At 36.3% G+C, this 20,099-nt stretch overlaps 1 protein-coding gene across 2 annotated transcripts in view; it reads right to left on the reverse strand.

Moving 5' to 3' along the window:
- Positions 1–20,099, reverse strand: part of VSTM4 (V-set and transmembrane domain containing 4) — a 126,765-nt gene that overhangs the window by 36,939 nt on the left and 69,727 nt on the right. For both annotated transcript variants that reach the window (XM_056800757.1, XM_007478603.2), the window contains exons 5-6: positions 7,473–7,506; positions 639–745 (exon numbers count right to left, since the gene is read on the reverse strand). In XM_056800757.1, coding sequence (XP_056656735.1) covers positions 639–745; positions 7,473–7,506 — 141 coding nt within the window. The remainder of the gene's footprint in view (positions 1–638; positions 746–7,472; positions 7,507–20,099) is intronic.

Raw genomic sequence — 20,099 nt, forward strand, 5'->3', positions numbered from 1 at the left:
CATGGGACATTTAGTCAAACCTTCATTTTGGGAGAGACATATTTTCTAGAAGTAATTATTAAGGAAAATTTGATGTACTGTAGTAGAAAGAATTCTGGAAGATCTGAATTCAAATCCTTCTTCCAACATTTAGCAGCACTATAATCATGAGCAAGTCACGTAACTTTCTGAGCTAAGGACAGCTTTCAAAGAGTATAAGTTAGAGGCAGGTTATAATATGCAGAGGAGGAGGGAATTCCCACCTTGGTTGAAATTACAGCTCTTTTACAAGAATTAAGCAACCATGGAGATAATTATAAGTATTATAATACCATAAACCTCAGTTTCCTTATCTATCTGGTTGATTAATGACTTTAGGCCTTAATCCCACAAGGTTTTCCTGAGGTTCAAAGGAGGTTCAAAGCCCTTTGCAACCTTTAAGGAGATATGTACATTGTAGTTATTGTTATTAATATTATTGAAGTATCAGTATATTTACCACAGACCTTTAATCTATGGCTTCTGCATCCTTTCTTTCAATTCATTTTAAAAATATTTTATTAATCAGTGCTTCCTATGTACTCATAGGAAAAATTCCAAACTAGTTTTCAGGGTTTTTTATGCTTTGAGTTTGTGAAGATTCATATTCCTTTCAGTACCTTTGGCAGGAACAGCAGGAGGGACATCAGGCTTCTCTTTCCTCTTCTTGGCTTTTTTTGGTTGGAGAGGAGACAAGCTTGTCACACTGGTAACTGTCTCCCCTGAGCTGTGAAACGAAAGACACCTTGTGAAACCCCAGAGCAGCCAGTCATGAATAAGAAGCAAACAGGAAAAAAAAAAGACAAAATGATTGGAAGACAAAGAAGATGAAGAAAGAGATAAGGAAACAGAGACAGAAAGGAAAGGAGAATAGAGAGAGAAAGGAGACAGACAGTAGAAGAGAGAGAGGAAAATGAGAAAGGAGAGAACAAAAGAAAGGGGAGATAGAAGGGAAGACAGAGAAACAGAAACATGGAGACAGAAGAGAAAGAAGAAAGCAAGAGAAAGAAAAAGGAGGGAAAAAAGAGAAAAATAAACAGAAACCAAAAGATATAAAAAGAGAAACAAAAGGCAGAGAGGATGGAGAGAGTAATTAGAAAGAAAGGAGAGAATAAAAAAAGAAAGAGAAAAAGAGAAGAGAGAAAGAAGGGAAAAAGAGGAAGGAGAAAAAACAAATATACACAAGGAGATGGAAGAAAAAGAGAAAGTTGAAAGAGAGGAAGAAGAAAGTATAAAAAAGAGGAAAAGAGAGATAATGGATAGAGGATAGAGAGAAAGATGAGGGAGAGAATGAATGAATAATTAGCAGAAGAAAAAAGAAAAAGACAAGAAGAGAGAAAAGACTAGAGAGAGGAAGGAAACAAAGGAAGGAAAAAGAAGAATGAAAGAACAGGAAAAGGGAGAGAGAGAAAGTCAAAGAAATAGACAGGGAGAAGAGAGGAAAAGGAGGAAGAAAGGAGAGAAGTGAAAGAGACAAATAGACAATAGGCAGACCCTATTTCTATACCTGTTTTCCCAGCAGTGTGACTGAACCTGTTAGATTTATGCTAAAAAACTAAGAATCACAAATATCTTCCATTTCTCCCAAAGGAGGATTAGTTTCCTACTCATCTTGTGGTATGCCCTGATGAAATACAGAATCCATTGTTTTACATTTTGTCCCACCTCTTATGCCCCACCATCTGCTTTGTGTCTTTCTATAAGGAACAGTAACTATACCACCCATGTGTCCTTAGGGAAACTTTTTTTTAATGCTTAAGCTTTGTATAATATTTCAGTGACAAAATCATCTGATTTGATCTTCAAAACAACCCTGTCAGATAGTACAACTATTATTATTTCCCCATTTTAGAGAAGAGGAAAATGAGGCAGGTAGCTCATAGCACAGCCAAGACTCTAGTCTGTGTCCTCTGACTTATAGTATAGTCAATTACTGTAATGAGGCACATCTATTAAAGAAGAGGGGCTCAAAAAGATTGAGTGAAGGATAAAGTAATCCAAAGAATGAGACGATTGACTTAAGAACTTGCCTAAATGAGCTTTTCAACTCAGTTTATTCCCCAATAGTCTAAAGGCATTCACTATTAATCAAATCCAATGCTCTAATACAAAAATTGACTCTGGAATCAGAGGACCTAGGTTCAAATTCTCCCTCTAATGATTATTACTTGTGTGATTTTTGGCAAGTCAATTAGTCCTGAGTCCTCAGTTTCTCTATGTACAAAAAAGAGAGGATTAGTCTAGATGGTCCCTTCCTATTTTATTATCCTATTCATGACTCAGATCTACCATTTACTACTACATTTACAAGTTCATGAGTTTGGGGAAAAGTGCCGAAATTTTCTGAGTCAACTTCCTCTTCTGAAAAATGGGGAAAAAAATAACAATATTGGCACTCTGTCCTTCACAGGACTGATGTGTACAGTCAAATAGAGTAGGTAAAGCTCCTTTGAAGCTAGAGAGCTATACACTAATATAAGCTTTCATTGTTTATTCTTATCATCACCATTACTAATTCTAAGATATGATGCCACTAAAGTCCTACACTGATGCCTAATTATGGACCTATAGGGTTTCAGTCAGGATCATTGGACTTAAGGATGCCCTTGGGTTCTCAAAAGCTTTGTCTGTAAACCCTGGCACAGTCCACCAAGCTGGAAAAACTTTGAGCACAGGCCTAGTGACAGATTACAAATCTGTTAACATAGGAATGGCCTGGGCAGGTTGTAGAGAGGTTCTTCCCCTTCCCTTGTTAGTTACAGAGTGGGTGTATTATTTAGATGAAACAACTATCAAAAACCAGTTGCTAAATCAGAAAGGGTTTGTAGCACGTACAAAATTACAAATTGTTATCATACTGAGATCTGATTAATACTGTTCTCCATCAAATTAAATGAAAAAATTAAACAGTGTAAAGTTAGTTCAAACACTTGATTGGTGTTAAGAAATCAGACACAGGCAGCACTAGCAAGTTAGCATTATTAGTAGAGCTTAGATACACAGCCAAACTAATGCTTTGCAACATAAATTTATTCAGCAGGCATTTACTGAATATTTTTATGTAAACAGTATCCCATTAAACATGCGACTATGAATGAACTAAATGGATGCATTTATCATTGATTACATCCTCCAAATTCCAGCCAAACTGTCCTGTTTGCTCTTCACTATTCATGATATCCCAGCATCTACTTATGTTCCTTTGCACAGGTTGTGGCTCATATCTGGAATTATATTTCTTCTCACTTCTGCCTCTTGGAATCCCTAGCTCTTGTTACACTAATGAACCTCCTACATGAAGCCTTTCCTGATCCATCTCTGCCCCAATTAGCTAGTGTTTACTTTGCACATAGTTCGTATGTGCTGCTTTATATACAATCTATCCCTCCAGTAGAATGTAAGCTCTTTCAGGACTGGAACTGGTTTGTTTCTGTCTTGGTATGTAGCACAATCTGTGGCACATAATAGATACTTATTAAATGCTTTTTGAATCAAATGTTATCATTATTTCTGTATTGATTGTGAAAAGAAGAGAATGTAAGAGAAAGAAAAGGGAAGGGAGGGAGGAGAGAAGACAAAGGAGAGAGAAAGAGAAATTAGGAAAAGGGGGAAAGGGAAACAAGTTGAATTAGATGATGTCTATAGTCTTTTCCAGTTCCAAATCTATAATCCTAGGAGATTCACACTTCTAAAATGAGGGCACTAGACAAGATGATGGCTAAATTCCTTCTGGCTTCAACCAGATTAAATTATGATTCCCCCACCATAGAAATCCTATGAGTTCTGATTTCTGGATTTTGCTGCCATTCTAAAGCAGCCAGGTGCACAATCGAACATCAAATGGGCACACAATCCAGATCGTTATCCTCAGTGCATCTTAGTTCCTCCACTGAAACAACAATACTTGTGAGTCTATTTGGCTGACAAACAACATGTCTTTGTGTCTTGAATTTCCAATAAAAGGGAAGTGATGGTGTTATCTTAGTGCCAAACTGTGGTATTATGTCCCTGACAGGAAAGAACAAACTTCTATGGAGCCAGCAAATCTGAGGAAGTTGGGAAAACATGCATGGATGGAAACTCCCTGAAAATGAGGGTGCTTGGTTAGCTGGAGAGAACTGCTATTTGTGGGTAGCTTATTTTTAAACATCATTGCCTTATGTTTCTTTTGCCCTGGGCTGGGAAAATGCCAACACATTCCATATCCAGGGGGCTTGCATTTGTGTGGTAGAAAAAGGCCTTCAAGGATTCCTTCTAAATACTCAGTATTTTCCATTCCAGAAGAATGTGAATTGCTTTGTGCCCCATTTCTCCAAATTCTGAATGAACATCCTTATCATTCAACTCTAGTGTAGTATAGAAACGAGGAAGACTCCTCCCATCCAAACAAAATCTGGTTTGCCTTCCATATTCTCAAATGATATCCATAAAAATAATCATAATGATGAAGATGGTGACTCACATTTTTAAACCCTTATCTTCTGTCTTGGAATGAATACTTTGTATTGATTCCAAGGCAGAAGAGTGGTAAGGGCTAAGCAATAGGGGTTAAGTGACTTGCCCAGGGTCACACAGTTGGGAAGTGTCTGAGGCCAGGTTTGAACCCAGGACCTCCCATCTCTAGGCCTGGCTCTCAATCCACTGAGCTACACAGCTGCTCCTGACTCATATTTCTAAGGTTCTGTCAGTTTACAAGATATTTCCCTAAAACTATTGTGAACTGTGAGAGCTCCAGTGCTATATACATCATAGCAATTTTTTTAAATGATATATGAAGTGTGGAGGTAGTGTGGGTTAGAGCACTGAGCTTGGTGTCAGAAAAACCTGGTTCAAATCATCTTCTATTTAGTGTCTGGGAGTCCACAGGCATATGTCTTATCCTCTTTCTGCTTTGGACAACCCCCTCGGATTTATCTATCAAGTTTTAGATGAACTCTAATCTCTTGGTAAGAGGAATGACCACACCTAAAGTTACATAGGACAACAAAATCACAAATGCTCTGAATATGAGTTTAAGAGTTCTTTGAGAATAGACCACATTGCAATTAGCCAATGTGATGGAAAAAGAGATGGACTTGGAGTCATGAGACTTGAACTTTGTAATTCAAGTAAGACAGTTTAGCCTGAGTCTGTTTCTTCATCCATAAAATGGGGATAACACTGTTACTTAGGACCTCACATGGTCATTGTGAGAAAATCACTTTGTAAACCTTAAAGTAATGTAGAAATATGAACTAACATGAACTAAACAATTCTTGAGGTACCATGGAAAAGAGATAGAGTGCTAGGCTCAGAATCATCAAGAGCCAGGTTCAAGTTCCAATTCTAAATTGCCTATGGACAAGTGAGCAAGTCATTTAGTCACTTAGTGTTACACAAAACCCTCTAAGCCTATACATTATGGAATGATTACTGATCTCCTGTGGCAGAAGTGTCTTCAATGTGAGGACCCAATGAAATCATGAATCCAAATCAGAAATTAATATTTCTTTGATGAGGACAACTTTGATAGTCGTGCAACCAAAGAGATAAAAGTATCATTTTTTAATGTGGTTTCTACTTTTTTAGATATTTTAGCTTTTCTTCCAAATCATTTTTTTCTTCTCTAACCACAATTCATTTGGGTTTCTTCTGATGGTGGTCAGTAATAATCCTTTCACTCTTCTGTTTTAGGGAGGAAACAAACCAGACTAAAACCCTAAGGAGAGATAAAAGATTTCTAGATTCTGTATTGTGCTCTGTGATTAGAAGCAAACTACTCAGCAACCTCAAGTCTTCATTTTTCTCATGCCCTTGGTGTGTTGGGATAATGTCTGCCACTTGACATGGTCAATGCAGAAGGGGAAAATCCTTTCAATATTTCCCACATCCTTAACATGCTCTTATCTCAATCATATTGAAAACAGTGGCCAGAAAATACAGTCATACATTCAATCTCATTTTTCTACTCTACTTTTAAAGGCTCTAACCATAAACCTTCTATTTCTCCCCGAGCTGCCTTTCACTTGACCTTTCAGAAAGCAAGACTCATATTACTGCAGATATCTTGAATCCACAGAAATGTTAAGGTTTCTTGGGGGGAATAATAAGGGCCATTCAGAAATTGTCCCCATATTCAGTAACCTAGTCTCTCAACATGTCTGTGATATTATTGTATTCTCATTGGTAGTGCTTTTGAAATCTTTTCACTTTGTTTCTCATTTTACTTCATGTCATCACTAACTACTCTTTCTGGGTGGGATCTAGCAAAGAAGGATGCTAATCCTAGAAGTTCATCTCTTCCCACTCCCTACTTAGAGATTAGCTTCATGTGTTGGAAAAGTCCAAAAGGATAAGATAAAATATTATTATGCATTGTGTGGTAGGAGAGCTCAATTGAGTTCAATTTTGTAAGCCAAGAGTTGTATTATGAAGTAAGGAAACAAAGGGAAAATTGAGAGGCTTTGTCCTTGAGGAGTTTACATTTTATGGAGAGTTATGTTGTACTGGGGGAATGAAACATACAGACAAAAATGTAAATCCAAAGCACATACATGGAAATTTCAAAAGGAAAAGGGTGGTTACATTTTGGTGGATTAGGAAAGGTTTTGTGTAGTGGGTGCCACCCCAGTCATGATTCTTAGGAAGCTAAAGGTCAACCTCATTGTATTATTAGAACACTTTGCTATATGGTAGAATGGTGCTTTCATAGAAGAATTCCATGCAAACATCATCCCCTTTGGTGGTGCAAGAAAACCAATGGATCTGATTTTCAGAGAACACATAGATTTCCATAGAAACCTACTTTCTCCAAATTTTGGGTAGTGGGATGATTGCAGCATCCAAAAGAGTCGCCATAAAGCATGTACATGTCAATTACTTCCAGTCTACCTCAAATCTGACCTTCTACTCAAATCACTGGAATGAAATCCTCTACTACCAAGGATTATTTGTGACTCTCTAAATGAGACAACTTCTGCCCTTTATTTATATTTTGCCTTTCCCTTGAAATCTTTATTCTTTGAGTTCTTCCCTATTTCTGTACTGGGTTGAGGCACTGCATTACCCAGAAGAACTAAAGGCCCTTGGATGACTCGCATATTAGCAAAGATTAAGTTATTTGATTAATCGGATATGAGCTACTACCATATTGCAGATGGCATGGTACTGAGGTACAAGGCAGGCAAATTTTAATGAGGGTAGGGGGAGAAGGCAGGATGTAGACCAGGCTATCTAGAGCCAAGGAGGCCCAATAAACACTACACTGCAATGGAAAGGATAACCCAAAGAATTAGAAGCTGAGAGCAAATATATTTGCTGGGCATATGTTTCTGGGTACATGCGTAGGACATCATGAGAATAATATGCCAGTCTCTTAGGCAAAGATATGAATATAGCTAATTTTGTTTTAATAGCAAAGGAAAGTAAAATGATCTTAAGTTCCCTGGTTGAAAATAGGAAGAAAACAGTCCTACCTGTTCTGGGGGCATTTCACCAAATAATGTTTCACTGTAAAAGGAAAAACAAAACAAAACAGAAGACTGTAAATAAATGCTATTTCATAACTAAGTATTTTAGGAGTTACCAGAGATTCTGGGACTTGGGGAAGCTGTTTGTATCATTATCATTAGACATAGTCACTAATTATTTGGCCCTATAGGATCTATCTAGTGCTTATCTCTGGCACACTGGAAATGAGAGGTGGGACCCAAGAAGAAATTACAGAAACCAATGGAATTGTGATGTTGAAACTCAAGTCAGCAACTGAAGAAAGGTCACAGAAAACTGCCCAAATTTCAAGGGCCAACCATGTCAACAAGAATTCTCATATAATGAAAATAATGACCTAGAGAGGATTCAACTGGTCTGTTATTCATTGTAATATGTATTTAGTCTGTCACCCTCTTCCATGTCTAAATAGGGTCTCATTTCTCAAAGTGCCTTAGAGTATATATCCTGTCTATCCTAGCTGTTTTGGAATATTCTATTTCCTAAGAGGCTCTAGTATAATGGAAAGAACATTGGATATTGGTTCTAGATGACCTGGAATTTGAATACTGTTTCTTCTACTTAATGCATGTGTGACTTTCACAAATCTTCCCATTTCTGGACTTCCATATCTATCAAATGATAGTTATAGATTAGTTGTTGTTGTTCCATTGTTTTTAGTATTGGCTGTCTCTCCGTGATCCCATTTGGAATTTTCTTGACATAGATATACTAGAGTTATTTGTCATTTTCTTCCCAATTCATTTTACAGATGAGGAAACCGAGGCAAACAGGGTTAAGTGATTTGCCCAGGGTCATGCAGCTAGAAAGTGTCTGAGGATGATTTTGAACTCAGTCCTGGCTATCTACTATGTCACTTGGGTTTAAAGTATATGATCACTAGAGTCCTTTCTAATCTTTGTTGTTATGAAAACATTTGTAACTTGAACCCTTGGTGGGTTTCCTTATTTTAGGGAGGAGGGATAGATTGGATTAGACCTGGAATTCATTGGTATACGGAGCCCCTAGTGAGGAATTCTCTTTGTCAATGTAGGCTTATACCTTAAATTCACAGAGTTGCCTGGGACATTGATGGGTTAGGTGGCCTCTCTACCAGTGTCATAGGGTCAGTATGCACTCAGGAAAGAACTAGAACCCAGGGCATCTTTACTCTGAAGCCAACCCTCTAAATCCATTGTGGTACAGTGCCTTTCTTTTGTTTGATGACCTTGGTGTAGCACTTTAAAGTTGGAAAAGTATTGTATAGACATTATTTTCATTTGAAACTCACAACTGTCCTATCAGGCACACATATATACACACATATACCATACACCATCCTCATTTTATAGGTGAGGAAACTGAAGCACCACAAAGTAAAAATTACTTCCCTGTGGACAATTAATAAGCATCAAAGAGATAGGTCTTGAACTCAGGTCTTCCTGATTCTCATGTCTGACACTTACTCTTCCATACTTCTCCTTAAAGGACCACATGATAAATAAAATTCTTGCTATCTCTTCCATAGGAACAATTTAATATGTGAGCTTACTTTTAGAAGTGGGACCAAGGCAGGCAGGCAGGCCTCAGGAAAAGTTGAGTTTTAAATCCATCTTCAGATATTTACCAGCCATGTGAACTTGGGCAAGTCACTTGAACTTTATTGTCTTAGTTTCCTAAACTGTAAAATGAGGATAATAATAGCACCTACTTCATAAGGAATCTTGTAAGGCTCAAATGAGATACTATTTGAAAATCATTTCATAGATGCTTGATAAATGCATAGTCCCTTCTCTTCCTCTGTTTTATATACATATATAATTATATATAATATAATTAATTAATATAATTAATTAGTTATATTAATATGTTTAATTAATGTAATTAATATAATGTACAATGCATATAATTATTTTATATATTGTCTTCCCTATTAGAGATCATAGAGCTTAAGGACAGGCAATAGACATCATATCCCCTCGGGGATTCCAACCTTATGGGCAGAGTGCAAATGGAACTATATACCTTATATACAAAGTGCTTAGAGTGTCATATTGATGCAAGTACTATTGTGGCTCTCTCTTAGAATGCTGATAATGGAATCTTTCTGAATAGAATCCAAAAGAAATCCTCCTCATATGGAAATTTTACATGGAATTCTGATCTGCCATCAGAATGTGTCATGATAAATGTTTAATGTACTTCACTGGAGAAGGAAACAATGGTTTAATACTCTGATTTGGATGACTCTACTATGAATCAGTCAAAAAACATTTATTCAAGACCTACTATTTTCAAGACATTTTGATAAATACTAATGAAGAACATGAATATATGTTTTAATATAAATAATATATATACATATGTGTATACATACACACACTCAAATATATGTTATATACATAATTGTCTTTGCTTTAAAAGAACTTGTAGGGGCCAGCTAATTAGCACAGTGGACAGAGCACCATGCCTGGATTTGAGAGAATGGGTTCAAAAAATTCCTGGCTGTGTGACCCTGGATGAGTCACTATTGTCTAGCTCTTATTGCTCTTCTGTCTTACAAAACAGAAGTTAAAAGTTTAAAAAAAATAGAGAAACTATAATCCAATTGGGGAGATGATCAATAAAGGGAGGAAATACTTGTGACTGAAGAGAGTAAATGATAGTTGGCCAATGATCAATATCTTTTTTCATCTCTATATCCTATGATCTCATTCATTTCTATTTGATTTCATCTTATCAAATTCAGGCCATTATTTTAGTCTGTCAAGATCTTTCTGGATACTAATCATGCCATTTAATTAATTAACTGTCTTAGCAACACAACTCCCATAAAAATGATAAGCATGTTATCTGAGTGTAGAAACAAAATTTGAAATAGCAGACATTTTCCTTCTCGTTGTGATGAATCCATTACTCGGTTTTCTTCAAGTATAGTTGTTAAACAAATAATGAATACACCTAACTACACTATCATTATGTCTATATTTCCATACTTTTTTCTACCAGAACCTAACATGCAAAATGCTCAAGATTGATTCTGCATCATTTTCTTATTGATCCTTTTTTAAAATTTTGTTGTGTAACTGCTGTAGATATGGTTTCCTATCTCTGAATTTAGTTCAAAATTCAGCTGAATGTAATGAGTTAAGTTCAGAGATCCAGTTCTCTGGCTATTACTGATCTATTCTTACTTCAGGAAATTTTGCTAACCTTGGGGATGTATGAACACTAGGAAATTTGAGTTAGTATCTTTACCCCACCATGCTATCCTTCAAGGACTTCTAGTTTAATGTCTAAAAGATTTGATCTGTTATTTTTTGACCTTGCAGTTGGGCTTAAAGAATGAACAGTTCTGCTAGCACTTCACTACCAAACTTCCCCTTGCCTCAGCTACAAAAGTAATAATATTGTCCTCAATTCCGTGATGCCCCCTATCTACTTTTATTCTTTGTTTTATATTCCTCAAAAACTATAAAAGAAACCTGCCCCCCTCATTTGGGTTCTTAATTTGCCAGGAAAGTTGAGACCTGATTTTTTTGGTTAATTCATACTTTATCAATTAATTGTTCATGCTTGGAACTTTGTGCCTCAGTTTACCTTATTTTAACTGTTACAAGAGAAACATCAGGAATGGCCTTGTCAGACTACAAATAGATTTTATCTTTTGTATCCTGTATCATGGAAAAAATAAAGGCTCTTAAGTGAGAGAATCAGGGGCCAGATCCCAGCTCTGTTGTTTTTACTTTTTACGTGACTTTTAACCTTTAAATCATTTATTTAGCACATTTTAACATTAAGTCATTTTACATCTCTGATTTTCAGTTTCCTTATTTATAAAGTGAAGGAACTTTATAAGTTAACCTCTCTAGTCTCTTCTGGCTCTCAAGTTCTTACCTTTGAATGAACCATAAAATAACTTTTTCCAAAAGAAAATTAGGCTAAGTCTGACATGATTTGTTCTTAGTGAACTGATCCTGGCCTCTAATGATAATTGCTTCTTTTTCTTGGCAATCCATGTCTATTCCCAAGTAGCTTTTCTTTTAAATCAGTTGTTGAATTTAAGAAAGAAATTCTATAAGGGTAAACCTCCATATCTTACTCCCTTTATAATATCACCCACTTTCAAATGTGGTGTGCTGCACTATGAATTTGCAGATAATTCTTTTTAACAGCTAGGAATGGTCTGAAGGTTTGACAAAGGAAATATTTTTTAAAGACTATAATTTTATACATGAGATCAGCATTTGTGGTCAAAACTAGAAAAGGAGAAAACAGACCCAGAAAAATCTGCTTAAAGAAGAAGAAATATGTAGTTTTTGAAGACTGTAATTCATTTCTTTGTGTTTCTGATCTATATTTGTGAATGAGATGTAACTTTAAGAATTTCAAATATTACATTTGCTTTAAAAATTATTTTCTATACTATTTTAGTTCTGCTTCTTAAAAATTCCTTTGGGAAATGATTTGATTCTATTAACTGGCTATTTTATTAAAAGGAACCCTAGGGATAGGGCTATGAATATGGTGGGACTTCAATTCAGGGAGATTTTTGAAGGCTGGCTAAGAATGAAGTGGGAAAGTACCTGAGCCAAAGAATATGTGTATAGGGGAGGGGCCAAGGGAGGAAGGGGAAGGCACATCACCTGGTAACAACCACAAGGTGGCAGAATGAACACATATAGCCACTCCCTACTGTCCCAGGAAAATAATCTATAGACCAAAGATATGGGAGGTTGGAGGAGGTACCCAGAGGTTCATTGTGAATTTAAGATAGTTAGCAAGTCTATCCAGGGAAAAGCATCTTATTCTCTCTTCTTCCAAATCAGATTCCTATGTTGATGCTGGACTTCAGAATTAGCATTTAACGGTAGTATTTACTTAGCATTGCTCTACAGAACTTCAGAGGCTATCACATTGAAATTTGGTGTTTTTAATAAGAGATTAGACAGTGTCTGAAGGCCTCACCCCAGGTCTTGTGATGATCTAGCAAAGGTTTCATATTGATGAGAATTCAGGATTTCTAAGAAGGCTTCCTTGTCCTCTCCCTTCAACCCCCCACTTCCCAACTGCCAAAATTCTCTCATTTATCTTTTAAGTCGTATCAAGGACTCTTGTGATGGGAGATAAAGCCTTTTATTTCATAATTATGTCTAGTAATCAACAAGCATTTTAGTTCATTGATTTCCTTCAATTAACCAAACACATACTATATCCAGGTACTATGATGGGCTTTAAGGATAAAAAGCTGAAAATGGAATAGTCTCTCCCCTCAGGGAGTTTACATTCTATCAAAAAGGCAATGTATATGTGTGGGTGTATATATATATAATTATATGTATATATATATATATATTTGATTTAAACATAGAAAATATGAGATAATTTTGGAGAGAGAAGACACCACTGTCTGGGGGATCAGGAAAGGCTTCATGCAAAAGGAGATCCTTATGGTGAACTTTGAGGAGAACTCACAATTCTAAGAAGCAGAGGGGAAGAAAGAGTATATTCCAAGCATGGATGACAACATTTCCTACTTTTGTCAGGCTTTATGCTCAATATCAAGGACTCAAAGACTAAACCAAAGAAGTTTATATCTATCAAAAGGGATCACACACACATACACCCACATGCATAATTAAAATATAAACATGGATTTCAGAAGAAATATCAATAATCTCAGATATGGAAATGATATCACTCTAATGGCAGAAAATAAGGAAGAATTAAGAAGTCTTTTGATGAGGGTAAAAGAGGAGAGTGTAAAAGCTGGCTTGAAGCTTAATGTTAGAAAAAATTAAGATCATGGCATCTGGTACCATCACTTTCTGGCAAATAGAGGAAGAATTGGAAGTAATCAGAATCAGATTTTATATTCTTGGGCTCAGAGATCACTACAGATGGTGACTGAAGTCATAAAATTAGAAGATACTTGCTTCTTGGAAGGAAAACTATGGCAAGTCTGGAGAGCATACTAAAAAGCACAGGTATCACTTTACTGATAGAAGTTTGTATAGTCAAAGCTGTGGCATTTCCAGTAATTATGTATTGTTATGAGAATTGGACTATAAGGAAGGCTGGGCATCAGAGAATCAAAATTTTCAAATTGTAGTGCTGGAGAAGACTTTTGAGAGTCCATTGGGCATAAAAGAGATTAAATCAGTTGATAGTTTAAGGAGATTAACTCTGAGTATTTTTTGGAAGGACAACTAAGGACTAATATAGTTTGGCTACAAAATGAAAAGACAGGATTCCTTGGAAAAGACTGATGCTGGAAAAGATCTAAGGCAAAAGGAGGAGGGAATAACAGAAGATGATAGTGTCATGGAAGCAATGGATATAAGCTTGAACAGATCTTGGGAGATAATGGAGGAGAGAATGGCCTGACATTTATGGTCCATGGGGTCACAAAGAGTTCAACAACCACAACAATATCAATGATGGAGATAGTCACTAGCTCCTAGAGATCAGAAGAGGCCTCATGTAGAAAAGGAAAGGGAATGAGAAAGTCTTCGAGGAACTAGAATAGCTAGTGTTAAAGCAAGGAGCCAGAAGATTGAGTGTCCTGTTTAAAGAAGAGTAAGAAGGCCAGCTTGGCTGGGCTATGATAGAAAAAGGAGTAATGTACTATAAGGTTAGATCCAGGGCTCTGCCAAAGAGAGGTGTTTGTATTTGAGCTCAGAAGTAATGGAGACCTAGTAAAAGTTTAGTAAATGCTTACTGAATTGAACTCAAGGGCCCCTAGTCAATATTCTCATTTTATAGATAAAAGAAACTGAGACCTACAAAGGCAAAGTGACTTGCCCAGGGTCACAAAGATAGTAAGCAGTCAAGTGAGGATTCAAACTCAAGTCCTCTGACTTGATATTATTATACCACATTGACTCTCATTTAACACTATTCTACAGGGAGAATTATGATTCCCACCAGTCTTCTCTTGCCCCCAACCTTGTCCTTTGCCTTTTTACCTTGAGAGGGTTTTGGTTAGGTTTATAACAAAGATGACATCTGTTTGATCAAGTTTTAAATAATTGTACTTGAGTGATTTTTGCACAGAGCACCAAGTACAAGAGTAGGGTTTTCCTTATTACATCTAAAGAATGATGTATCTTGTTAACCTGTGTATGTGTGTGTGTGTGTGTGTGTGTTTAAAAAAAGAAAAGTGGAATCCAAAGTACTAGCATCCTGTGGTTACTCGGCTGACCACCAAGGCTTATAATACAGCTGGATATGGAAAAAGGACTCCCCAAAGTCTCATGGTAGGAGTTCCATCTGTAACTCTTCACATCTGTTTGGTTTCTGAGTCTGAAACCAGCTTTGTGGCAATCTCAGCTTGGCATCATCTCTATACCCAGCCCAGTTCTTTCTGACTCAAACCATCATGAGTAAGAGAGAAACCACGGAGTTGGAATGTAGTTATCACCATCAATGTTGTATGAAGTAAGGCAGAAGGCAGTTTTTTAGAGTCATGAAGCATTCAATCTGGAAGAACCTTTGAAGAAAATCCAATTCCCTCATGTTGCAGTTGAGAAAATTGAGGTAAGATGACCAATAGACAAGATGACTTGACTTGGGCCACACAGCTAGCAAGTATCAAGAACAGATATCCAAAAGAAGACTTCAAATCCAATACTTTTCCCACTACCACTTGTAGCTTTTCTTCCAGGGCTAAATTGGTTTGGCAAGAAGAAAATAGGTCAACCATGTATGTGATTTTGGAAGGAATGTCTTTTTTTCTACTTTCACAATATTTTAGGATATTAATATAAGGCTTATTCAAGAGTTGCTGAAATTTCTCTAGTACTCCTACTAAATTTATGTTAAATTACTTGGAAACTCCCTTTTCTTGTTCTCCATATATTACTCTTTGTCAACTATTCGTATGTCTTGTCACAGATTGTCCTCTTTGCCTACGATATGTTCTCTCTTCACCTCTGCCTCTTAGAATTGCTAGTTTCCTTCCAAGTTCACCTCAAGGGCTACTTTCTCCAAGAAATCTTCCCTGATACAACCTGCCCCCAATATGCTTATGTCTTTTCCCTTCCAAATTACTTTATATATATAATATGTATATATCTTGCATAATCTTGTATAAGTATACATGTTGTCTTCATGATAAAATGCAAACTTCTTGAGGAGAAAGACAATTCTGTTTTCAGCTTTGTTTCCTTAGTACCTATTACAGTGCCTGTAGGCAGTAGGTGTTTAATTGATTTTTGAAAACCTCACCATTGCATTCCTGATGTCTTAGACTCTCCCTCCATGTCTGAAATACATACTTTCCTCACTTTTATCTCCTAGAGTTCTTAGCTTCTTGCAAGGCACAGATCAGGTGCCGCTCCCTCCAAGAAGCCATTCCTAATCCCTTTAATGATCTTATATTTCTGTTATGATGTATCCACCAATAGAACATAAACTTCATGAGGGTAGGGCTATTTGTTATTGTTGTTGTTTCTGCTTTTATCTTTGTATCCCCAGTGCCCAGAATAGTACTCTTACCTATAATATAGGCTTCATTAATTAAGAAGAACATATAAGAAGGTAGTTTGGTTTAATGACCAGAGTTGGTCTTGGAGCAGGAATGATGAAGTTCAAGACTTGGCTGTGTGTCTTTGAGCATGTTTCTTAACTCATCACCTTTCTAAAAATCTAAAATCAAATTTTGAAAAGAAAATGCAGCCATCTTTTGCTAGAGGAAGTTTGGGGGTTTTATTTTATCCCAATGTGCCTTCTATGAATGAAATCCAAGGTCCAGCTCCTCCCCCTCTGCCTAAGAAGAAATGAGTTTCAATAAGCACTTTCTAACATCTGTATGAGGAAGAAGAGTGTAACAATTAAATTAGTTGTCTGCCATAAACTGTGGTAGTTAAAAGAGTTGGGGTCATAAACTGTAATAATTAAAATGGTTGAGGTTGTAAACTGTGATAGATATAAGAGTGGGTGAGTAAATTTGTGACCACAGAAAATATGTTTTCAGTACAGAGTCTTGTTTTGAAATCAAATATAAGGTGGTCACCAGAGAAATATTCCCAATTATGAATATACCCAAGTCAACTGGGTTTTATAGAGATTTTAATTAATAATACAATGAGGAATTAAAGAAAAGAGATAAAAAGAGAAAAGGGAAATAAGTATGAAGGGCCTTAAGCCAACATGGCCTAGACTTGAGTCTTAATAGAGAGATTAGTCAGTCTTTTATCACTCACCACAAGGTCTGTCTAAGCAAGGATTCTAGTGACAGAGTCTCCTCAGAGAGAGTTCCAGCCAGAGTCCTCCTCAAAGAGCCTTCCAGCCAGAGACTGTTTCAAAGGGCCTTTCTCAAGAGCCTCCAGAGGGCCAGAGTCCCCTCAGGGGTGCTCCAGCAAGACCTCCTTAGAGATTGTCCTCCAAGAGCTTCCCTTCTCCAGAGCCTCTCTCAAGAGATTCTCCAAAAGGATTCTCCAAAAGGATTTCTTCTCAAGAGATTTTCTCTCTAAAAGGATTTTCCTCAAGCGATCCTTCCAAAAGGATTGTCTTTCAAGAGATTCTGCTTTTTCTTATATAGGGAGTTTTCTCCTATGTCACCTCCCCTAAGTTCTTCCATCTACCAATCACAGTAGTCGTTTTCCAAAGGACCACCCATTCTAAAAACACTGCTGGGTCGACTAATCCCTTTAGTAAGTCTGTACCAGAGAAAACTTCTGAATAAGTTTTCACCTCTTTGCTCCTGGCAAGTTTACAAGTTGCCTGACCTTTAATAGGTACTTAGCACCCCATTGTATTAATTCTAAAAATAGGCATGGCTTAAAGAACTTTTTGCCTCAATAAAGGTAAGGGTTAAAGTACTTTCATTGTTTAGCAAGGAGTTCTCTCCCCCAAAGCAGTACCAAGTATGGGTGGAGCAGAGGTCCTCCCATTTCTGATCCAAGTAGAGTTCTCACATCCAAATGTGGGATGTTCCCAGTAGGGAATTGTTCCAATTGAGAATTCCCCAATGGGGAAATTTTTAACATTCACAAGTCTGAGAAATTTCAAGATTTACAAGAGCATGTTAGGCTCAATGAGAAACACAAAGTTTAGATAAGGATGCAAGTTTGGCCCTAATGGCACTTTTCAAATAACACTACAAGTCCCTTCACCTTCTTCCTCTAATTCCAAACATGAGTGATACTATAGGTTCTTGAGTGCCCACACAGGTATCTTGTAGGTATAGGATGAGGGAAAGTGAAACAATTCTGCCTCTTCTAGAATGGGGAGAATTTGGAAGACTATTTACTAGCTATATGGCACCTGAGTTAGATATAGCATTAAGAGCACTCTGACTCAGAACAGATTGAGGTTGGTGAAGAATGCTAATAACAGGGAAAATGTGGCCTTAGACATATTGGGAAGAGAAAAATATCAAAGAAAAGAAGGAAAATATTAATGTTCCAAGTGAATGGGAAGATGATAATGAATGATACAGAGAAGGAAGAACTACTCAATTCTTGTTTTGCTTCTGTTTTCTCTGCTAAACAAAGGGGGGAAATACAAATGACTATAGACGATTGATAGGGATGGCAGCTATGGAGCACAGTGGATGGAGCAATGGACCTGGAGTCATAAAGATTTTCATTCAAATCTAACTTCAGACACTTATGGACTAAGTAACTCTAAAAAAGCCATATAACCTCTGTCTGCTTCAGTTTTTTCATCTATAAAGTAAGGGAAATAATAGAACTTAAATGCCAAGATTATTATTTTTTATTTTTCCAATTCATTTATTTATTTTTTATTATATACTTAGTAACCATCACTGCCAACAAAATACATTGAACTAAACAAATGTATAAAAAGATTATGTGTAAAGCCACACACTCCACATTGTTTACAATTTGTTTAAAAATAAATAAACAATATACGTATGCTAATATAAATTCAGTTTCCTTTGGATTTGTTTTATGTAAATACTTTTTTCTCTTGTTTTGTGGCAGTTATTTCTTAAAATAATCATGGTGTGTATTATTCTTATCCTCTTTTCTTCTTTTTGCATCTCTTCATATATTTTCTTATTTTATTTGCATTTCCATTATTTGTCATTTTGAATAACATAATGCAATCCAGTATATTCAAATATCACAGTCTATTCATCCATTTCTCCAACTTGTTATATTAGTGTTGTTTCCAGTTATTTTGTCACAATAGACAAAACTTCCATGAATACTTTCATAGATTTGCAGCTTTTTGCCCTATCAATTTAATGCCCTCAGGACCCATACCTAATAACAGGATTTCTAGGTCAATGAGCATGAACATCCTTACAGCTCTTAATATAGATTTCTATATTGTTTTCTTTTTAAAAAAAATTCACAGCTACTTTAACCATGTAATATTAGACCTATTTCTCCATGTTCTTATTAGCATTTAATTTAATCATTTTAAGCCATCTGGTTCTCAGTTAACATATATTATCAGGTCCATATTTTGCTAGATTGGTTCTTAGGGAAGTAACAATACAATATAATCTGTTATTGGGACCACACTCTTTCCAAAACAAGTCTTTCCTGCTTGGTCATACCCAGTGGAACATTTATTCCAGTGCCACAACCCCTCAGCGATGTAGATTACTTCCATAATATGATGTGTTCAAGTAAGACTTCTGTAGAATATTTATGCTCTCTTAGCCTTTGTTGTCCCACCAGAAACTATGTTTGGATTAAGTGTGTGCTCAAGTTTAGCTCTAATACTAACCTCATTCAGGTATGTATGGACTTTCCAGATATTTCTTATTTAACTTATCTAAGATTCTATTCATCTCCTTAACTTCTTTCTTATTTATTTTGGTTAGATTTATCTAGTTCTGAGAGGGGAGAACTAAAGTGCATCATTATGATTTTTTATCTATTTCCATGTGTATATCATTTATTTTTCCTTTATAAAAATCTGTATGCTGTAACACTTTGGGTATATAGGTCTAATATTGATATGCCAACATAATACAGTTACCCTATTCATCTTTTCCAATTATATCCATTTTAGCCCTAATCATATCAGAGATGATGACTGCTACCCCTGCTGAGGCATAGTGTCTTCTTCTCTAGTCCCTCATCTTCACTCTATATTTGTCTCTCATTTTCAGTGTGCTTTCTGTAACCAACACATTGTCAGGTCCTTATTTTTTCATCCTTTTTGCTATCCATTTTCTTTGCATGTGTGAATTCATTCCATTTAAATTTGATGTCATAGTTACTAGCTATGCATTTCCATCTATTCTGTTCCAACTCACTGTTTGTCCCATTCTTCCTTTATTTCTGCCATATTCCTTCCCAGGTGTCCAATTTACTTTGATTCTTAAGATTGTTTTGAGGATAAAATGAAATTATCATTGTACAGAATTTTTGAAATCTCAGGGCACTATATTAATATTAATTATTCTTATTACAATGGAATTCATATAGGAAAATCTCAAGTGAGAAAACTCATTCTACCAATGCAGGTCACCCCTTGTCTGCAATTTATGGTCTTAGAATGTTGCCTAGATCACTGAGGATAAGTGACTTGACCAGGGTCATCCAGACAAAGAATGTCAGATATGGGACTTGAACCCAGGTCTTTTTTGCTATCAATGATTTCTCTCTGTCCACATTAACCCTGGG

This window comes from Monodelphis domestica, chromosome 1 (assembly GCF_027887165.1).
Source record: "Monodelphis domestica isolate mMonDom1 chromosome 1, mMonDom1.pri, whole genome shotgun sequence".
Lineage (NCBI taxonomy): Eukaryota > Metazoa > Chordata > Mammalia > Didelphimorphia > Didelphidae > Monodelphis > Monodelphis domestica.